The 8,584-nt window shown below is 43.2% G+C and overlaps 1 protein-coding gene across 2 annotated transcripts in view; it reads left to right on the forward strand.

Annotated features, from left to right (window-relative positions):
* Nucleotides 1–8,192, forward strand: part of ptprfb (protein tyrosine phosphatase receptor type Fb) — a 174,055-nt gene extending 165,863 nt beyond the window's left edge. For both annotated transcript variants that reach the window (XM_083991830.1, XM_083991829.1), the window contains exons 28-32: nt 561–687; nt 2,532–2,657; nt 3,807–3,961; nt 5,151–5,286; nt 6,018–8,192. In XM_083991830.1, the coding sequence (XP_083847956.1) occupies nt 561–687; nt 2,532–2,657; nt 3,807–3,961; nt 5,151–5,286; nt 6,018–6,086 (613 nt within the window). In that variant the 3' untranslated portion in view covers nt 6,087–8,192. The remainder of the gene's footprint in view (nt 1–560; nt 688–2,531; nt 2,658–3,806; nt 3,962–5,150; nt 5,287–6,017) is intronic.
* The last annotated feature ends 392 nt before the right edge of the window (nt 8,193–8,584 follow it).

Raw genomic sequence — 8,584 nt, forward strand, 5'->3', positions numbered from 1 at the left:
AAGGATTATTTGCTATGTTCATTAAATGTGTAGGAATTTCTCGTCGGCATAATTGCAGAGACGTTTCTGACAGACACTACAAGGACAACAGAACGATACATTATCTTCAGTTTGCAGCTGAATGCTTTTTAACAACATGCCTTTATGGGTGTTGAATCAGTTTCCTACAAGTCATGCTGCTGTAGGTGTCTTGTATATAAATATCCTCCAGATGGTATGTTTCACAGAACAGAAGTGGAGTAACACAGGAAGCTCTGCAGCCCTTTGAATTTTATTTGAATAGATTTGTGTCTGAATGTATTTGATCGTTCTTTAAGACATCAGTTTTGTTGTGCGTCTTATATCCGCTGTGTTATTAAATTTCGGGGCTGGGGGCTGGATTAACAGCCTTTGCTAACCGGTCTACAACAACAACAGCACTCCTTTATCATTAAATCCTTTGCTGGTTATTGCTTTGTGGTGCGCTTTTATAATACCAGTTGTGAAAGCGCCATAAAGTTTATGTTTATTTTGTGTAATGTTTAATCTCTGCCTGCCTCTGTGTGCATTTGCGTCCTCAGACAGCAGAAGGCTTACTTGGCCACACAGGGCCCACTGGCCGAGACCACTGAGGATTTCTGGAGGATGCTGTGGGAGCACAATTCAACCATCGTCGTCATGCTCACCAAGCTACGAGAGATGGGACGGGTAATGCTCACACACACGCTGTGTTTGACATAAATGCACGCAGCAGCTATAAGGTCACAGTGGATGATAATGATCTCTGCTCTGTAGGAGGGTTCAGCTTTGCTACTGCGTCACACTGCTCAAATATTAATTCATTCCAACCATGAACAGTAACCTCAGTTTAAAATTAACTTCTTTATCACCATGGAGGGAGTGTATCTATCTGGGCAGGAACAGGCTACTGGGTCAGATTTGTCAATAATTGTTTGCATTCCAAGACCCATATTGCATGAATGCGTTACATTTGATTAAAATGGGACCAGTTTTGGCAACAAGAGCTAATATAGAGACCTTTCATAACACAGACACAGTTATTCATTTAACTGCTGAGGAGTAGATTAGTAAATCAACAGCAGTCCATCAGGAGTGGGTTAGCCTAGTTTAGCCTAGCTTAGCTTAGCACAAACAATGGAAACAGTGATGTTGCATGACAGAAAGAAGAGTTCGTTTTCTGCTTTTTTTTACTTTGCTTTTTGACACACAACTCACACCAAAAAATCATCAATGGACAAACATTTGTAAATGAGAGAACCACACCACCCGGCAGGCAATCAATTCATTAAAGGGATAGTTCAACATTTTTGGCAAATTGTCCCATTGCCAGATTCCCTATTCGTTACCTTTAGTTGTCGGTGCAAGCTATTTTTAGAACGGCGGAGCAGAGCCACAAGCTGCTCAGAGCTACGCAAATGTGCAGGTCACAACTTGTCCACAAGAGTGTTTTGGAGTTGTTGGATTGTGTATTTGATGAGTTTGATGAGGGAAACCAAGAAATCCCATTGGCTCTGCTCCGCTGTTCTAAAAACAGCTTGCACCGACAAATAAAGGTAACAAACTTACTCCTAAGACTATAGGGAGTATGGCAATGAATGGGCCAATTTGCCATAATGTCGAATTATCCCTTTAAGAACTGCTGCGCCTGAACAGGGACCGCTGGGAAGGTGCGCTGAATCTGTGCACCAGGATAGCTGCAACAAGGGAAAACCAGCTAGCCAGGCTCTGTCTGCACTGCTGTTACTACTCAAAAAATGGCTTTGCCTTTGCTCACACCCCTGTCTCTGCTGCTGCTACACTGTCGACTGTCCAATAGACACAAAGATACCCCCCAAAAAAAACAAAAATAAACAAGTAGGTGTAACGTGACAGATGCTTTTTACCTCCGGGCACAACCAGGATTGCTCTTTCCCTCTGTTCACTGAGTAAACAGCTGCTGGCTCCAGCTTCATATTTACGGGACATGAGAGTGACATCAATCATCATCATAACGCTCAACAAGAAAGCGAAAGAAAAAAGAAAAAAACCCACATCAACTAAAAACTTCAAACTATTCCTTGAAGATGATGTGAACAAATGAATAAATAAAAACCATCGGGTCACTCTCATCTTGGTGTGATGAAATCCATAATATCTCCCACTGAGCTGTTTCTTGTGACTATATAGGTGAATCTGACAGCGTTTTACAGCTTCTATCATCCCCGCAAAAAAAAAAAAACTCCACACACATCACCGCTGCTGTTAAGAACACAAAGTATGTACGTATTTTGCTACTAAAGAGTATTTAAAAACCACAGATTAGTCCATCTGGATTAGCATGTGCAAGCAGAGACCTTCTCATGACTCACGGATGACTAATAGGGAACAGTAATTTGTTATAATGATAATATCCTGCCCTTGTGTGCCAGACAGTCATTGTGTAGAAGTCAGCTCTCTACCCTGTGTTTGGAAAGAAAAGATCCTTCAAATGCCGAGTGCTTCAATCTTTTTTCTTTTTCTTTTTTTTTCCCTCCTCCCTTTTTCTTTTGTAGGAGAAGTGTCATCAGTACTGGCCAGCAGAGCGTTCAGCCAGGTACCAGTACTTTGTGGTGGATCCGATGGCTGAGTACAACATGCCCCAGTACATCCTCCGAGAGTTTAAAGTCACAGATGCCAGGGTATGTCGGCTTCACGCTGTCTCTGAATATCTGTGTGTTTGCCCTTGTGTGTGTGTGTGTGTGTGTGTGTGTGTGTGTGTGTGTGTGTGTGTGTGTGTGTGTGTGTGTGTGTGTGTGTGTGTGTGTTGGTGGGACGGAATGAGGATTGATTGACATTTTACACAAATACAACCATCCATCCCAAATCCATTTTAGCTTTTACTGGTATAAACGCCGACAGTCGCGCTAAGTGATAAGAATTATACCAACTCTGATTTCAAGGTAGAAATGATCAGAACGCGTCCCGTGTTATTTCTCCTGACAGACTGACATCAAGTGAATGCGCCATCAAACATTTTTTACCCAGATTTAGTAACAGTGCGCTCGCTCTTTGGATTGTATGCGTGTGTGTTTGTGTTCTTCTCGATGTGTGTGTGTGTGCGTGTGTGTGTTTTCAGATCACTGAAAATACATGAAAAGCACAGCCTCCAATCCCTGAGGGCCAGTACTGGAACTCCCTGTGATGCAGTAGTTTCAATGAGCTATAAATAAACTTTACTGTCATCAGAAGGCGCTCGGTGCAGCAGCACACTAATCCCACATCCACTCCTCCTTCCTCATACATGTATATGCTCCATGTGTGTGTGTGTGTGTGTGTGTGTGCACCGAAAAAGATTTGGATGCATAGTCCTCATTTGTACAAATCAAACCCATTTAAGCGCCGCATGCTGACACCGCAGCGCCGTCAGATGTGCAGCGGCTCGGTGTCGGTCCTTGGACGCCGCAGCCCTGTTGATTTTCTCTCCTTCCAGGTTGTCAGCTTTATTCATTTCACATCCCAGGTGTAAACTAGACGATTAGGTCGCTGCTGTGAAAAACCCCGGCAGGGTTACGACGCTCGTCGACCTCGACCTGAGAGAGCGAGGCGGCGTTGTGTTGTTTTTGTTGAGGGCACATTAGAGCGAGACGTGTTGGAGGCGCATGTTAGGAAGCAAAGCAGCCTGGCACTTAGCCAGAGACTCATTAAAACATTACCACAGGTGAAGCTGAATAACATAAACAGTATATACACCGTACAGGTTTTCCCTGCACATTTCAGTGTCTCTCAAATGTGATAAAACTCCTCATCTGCTGCCTCCCTCCCCCCTCTCCTCCCCCCTCCCCCCTCAGGACGGCCAGTCCAGAACAATCCGCCAGTTCCAGTTCACTGACTGGCCCGAGCAAGGAGTGCCAAAAACCGGGGAAGGCTTCATCGATTTCATTGGACAAGTGCACAAAACCAAGGAGCAGTTTGGACAGGACGGACCAATCACTGTACACTGCAGGTGAGCAGGACGGAGGACGACAGTCACACACAGACACATTTCAAGAGACTTAACCTTCATTTAATGTGTAGTGTCCAGTTTACACAAGTGCAGTTGTTACACACCAGGATGCAGATCTGTCTGCATCTTTAAGAACAAACTGTCGTAAATCTTATTTAAATGGTGTTAAATAGACTTTATACCTGTTTCTAAGAGGAGCCCTCACAGGTCAATGAATGAAGTCCGATGCTTTAGATCCAACCTGTGTTAAAGGGATACTTCACCCAAAATCGATAAATCACCAATTTTCTACTCACCGTCATGCCAAGGAAGGGTTTGGAGAACTTTCTGGGTTAACATCATATAATAGCGGCGAATAGAGTTCACTTTTGAATGGTCCAAAACACACACTATGAAACATCCAGATACCTCCATACTGCTTGTCCGTACTGAGCCAAGTGTCAAGATGTTCATTCATCGTTGTAAACCATTGGATGTATGATAAACACGGAAGAACATCTCGCAGCAAATCTCTCAACAGAAACATTAACAGAGCCACTGGGAGCTACCGCTACAACAAGGCTAAAAACAGAGATCAGATTAATTTTTTCCAAACAACTTTTTCATATTGCGGCTTCAGGACACTTGGTTGAAGTATCCCTTTAAATATGTGTTGATTCATTTCTTTGTCTGCAGCCTGTTACTGTTGAACTGCACTGAGGTGTTTTATTCATATGCGAGCAAAGGTCCTTGTACGTTTTGATCGAGATAAAACATGTTATAATATTTCAGAGCGACCTGATGTCTGTTGCATATTAAAACCACAATGATCTTAAATTCCTTACATTCAATTTACATTCCTTACTTACAACATTAAAGGGACAACGAGGAGTTTTGGAAAAGCGAAGCGTTTTCACACTACAGTACATTTATGAGCCTCCGCGCGCACCGTGAATTTCTTTGACCGGTGCAAGACAGACTCATGTATTCATTCATCAAGAATTAAAGTCAGAGGTTCGAAGATGATCACATCCTGTCGTAGTTCCGACCATAAACAGCGATTCGGCGGCGTTATTCTCATGACTCGCCACGAAACCGAAAGTAAAGAAACGCTGGTCGGCTCTAACCAAATAGAAACTCCTCGTTGTCCCTTTAAAGTCGCCTCAGACAGAAGATGTGATGACTGTCCCTGTGTGTGTTTGCTCTTCAGTGCCGGGGTGGGCAGGACCGGAGTCTTCATCACCCTCAGCATCGTGCTGGAGAGGATGAGGTACGAGGGCGTGGTCGACCTCTTCCAGACAGTGAAGACACTTCGCACCCAGCGGCCTGCGATGGTGCAGACCGAGGTGAGGACGATGCATTGACAAGGATGTTGTGTGAAGGATGAAAATCCCTCGGCGGCGGGGGCAGCGGCGCTCCAAAGTCAATATTTTATATTGTGAATGTGTGAACTCGATGTTATCTCAAGTGTCCTTTTTGCGGAGAGCTCCACTAAAAACAAAGGCTCACTGGCAAATCCTTCTTTAATAGAGGTTTTAGAAGTGCATCAGCAAACTCATCTGCTGCCATCACAGAGGATTAGTGTCAATTTCTTTATTTTAGGAATTAAGAATTAATAAATACATTATATAAGAAACAGGCAGTGATGGTGTGAATTTAAATGACTTCATGCACATTTCAACTTCAAGTTTGATCCTTGCAAATTCTCAGTCGGTTTATCAGTGTCAAGTGTTCCAGCTGAATTTGTTAATACTGATAATGATGTGTAAATTAATTACTTGTAAATACTGTACATAATGAACTTCTGCTCCTACATCAAAAAATGCTAAATTAAACAGAAGCTTCAGTTCCCATCGGTAACGGAGAGATTAACAATGTAACAATCAGAGACAGGACGAGTATCAAAATAAAACCAGAGTTGTTTGCTGCAGATCTCCTTGTGTCGCAGGAAACACTTCATGAAAATGTGTTTACTCTAAACAGCTCAGCTAAAATGTGTCAAGGAGCGCAAGATAAGATAAGAGTTGATATTTCAGACCGTCTCACTGTCTCACTGTCTCCTTCGTCTCCTCCACAGGACCAGTACCAGTTGTGCTACAGGGCAGCGTTGGAGTACTTGGGGAGCTTTGACCACTATGCAACGTAACCACTCTCTCCGAGCAGCCTCCCTGGTCAAACCTCTCAGGAGTGTGCCAAGTGTCCCATCTCAGCCACCATCCACTAACTTGACCCCCCCTCCCCAAACACAACCCCCGACCCCTGTCCCACCACCAACCACCCCCCCAGCCCCCTTAGCCCCTAAACAAAACCCCTAAAAAAACCCTCGCAGCTACCGGAGGGGGAGGAGAATGGGACGCGCTTGCAGACCCAGCGACGAGTCCAACCAATCACAGAGATCCACGCCGACTCAACCAACCACATGAAAATTTTTTGCTTTAAAAATAACAGCGGAAAACATTTGCAATGACTCTGACAAATAGGACAAATCTTGTACAGACGCGACACGGCAGAGCGGCGTCCTGCCTCTCTGCTTCGTCCAAGCCAAACCTCCCTGATTGTCAAAGGCTACTGGTAGCACTAAGAGAGCGTTCTCTCCGTTCTTTGTTAGTTTTATTGTCAATATTATGATTCATTATGTCAAATATTATTATTTAGTATACCTTTTTTTCATGTTTTTAATTATCATTTAACATCAGACATTTCTTCTGTCTTAAAGTGCCCGACCTGGGGCATGCATTATTTTCATAATCGGTACTTTTTTTTATTTTTATCTTAGGGTACTTTAGCACAAGGGACATGTATTTTTAACACGTTCCTAGATACTAATACAGGAGGACCACTGTTCTCTGAGCTGCTGTCAGATTTCTTTTATCATACGACATTATTGTGTTATATTCATATTATGTGACATTACATTGTTTTGTTTTTTTTTGGTCTTATACAATTCAATACATCATAAAAGAAAATTGCCTTTCACTTGCTGTTTCCGATGATAAAAAAACAAATCAGCTTTGAGAAGATTGATTTCAGAGCACACACTTGATAAAGTTATCCTTCTGTAAACATGGTAGCTAGCTAAAGAAAAAAACAAAAACAAGTGAATTAGCTAACAAGAGACTAAATAAGTGGAGGTGTACAGATATGGAAAGCACATGATTTCTATGTTCTTCTTTTTTGTTCGTTCGTTCGTTCGTTCGTTCTATTGTTTGTTTTTCATCAGAAGCCTATGGCATTGAGGCCTTCATGCTCCACAGAGGAGAACTTACCTGAGGAAAACAGACTTTTATACCCAAAGGGTAGTTGACAGAAAAGAAACTCCCCTGATCTCTGAATACAAACGCTCTTCAAGTCCCTCCCGTCTCCTCGCTGCCCATTTGCCCCGGTCGCTTTTGACGGAGCTGAACCACACACACACACACACACACACACACACTGAAAGGAGCGGAAGTGGTTCACATGGGCTGAGGAGAAGAGCCATCAACGCTGGCACCTGTACAGAATCAACCATTCCTACCAGAGGGAGAGAGACTCAGCCCTTTGGACTGAAACTGATATTATTTTATACAGAAATAGAACTATAAATATATATATATAATTATGATTGATTATATATATGTACAATTACACATAGATATATACACAGCTTCAAAAGTATATTGTTAAAAGGATTCATTCTGCTGATCTACCAACCCTAGAGACACTGCAGAGAGCCTGCTGTCCTAGAGTGTGTATTAATGGAAACACCGTTGTATCTACTGTAATACCATAGTAACTTTTGACAGCTGGTTGTCCATCTGAATGAGCAAAAACAGCACAAAACCCCCCCACCCCACCCCCGACCCATCGAAAACGGACGACTCCTCACTCAGCACAGGCCATCGCACCACTCAAGCACACATCCCTCTCCCACTGGAGCCGCTGGAGGGAGGGAGGAAGGGAGGGGCCGTCTGACCCCAGAGGCCCCGGAGAAACGTCATGGATGGCGGCGGGAGGTGGTGGTGGCGGTGGGAGGGGAGGGAGGGAGGGAGGGAGGGAGGGAGGGAGGGAGGGGGGACTTGAAAACGCTGGCGAAAAACAAAAATGTTCATTTTTACCTTGTGAATGCTTAGTGCTGTAGGGGTTCGATCTGTTGTACACACAGTCTGTTTTCTATTTGTTGATAAAGAACTGGAATTTAAAAAGAAACTGTTGATGAAAAAGAAAAAACATTGATGTTAATAAAGTTAAATAATTGGGTTTTTGTACAAATCCTGGCCTTGTGAAGTTTTGTGTGTTGATGCTGTTAAATCTGGAGTTTGTTCTTTTGCCTTTTTTCGCACCAACAAACTGTGTCTTTATCTCCTGTTGCCGGGAACAATTACCGTTATGAAGGTTGTAGTTTTGGTTCATTATCATGTTTCCTTTGTTTCAAGGGGTTTCTGACAGCGTTACTCTGCCAACTATGCAACTTAATCTTCAGGTATTTGGAAGTGTGTGTGCGTGTGTTTGCAGGGGTGGATGTCCTTCAGACACATTCAGAAGGACATCCACCCCCTCCTGTTTTTGAGAAGCTGCCAAAACCAATTTTCTTAATTGTTTCTGGTAACACTTTACTTAAAGTCCTTCAGTTTAACATGGAGAAGCTTTACTCTACATAAACATTTA

The sequence above is a fragment of the Trachurus trachurus genome, assembly GCF_905171665.1.
Source record: "Trachurus trachurus genome assembly, chromosome: 17".
Lineage (NCBI taxonomy): Eukaryota > Metazoa > Chordata > Actinopteri > Carangiformes > Carangidae > Trachurus > Trachurus trachurus.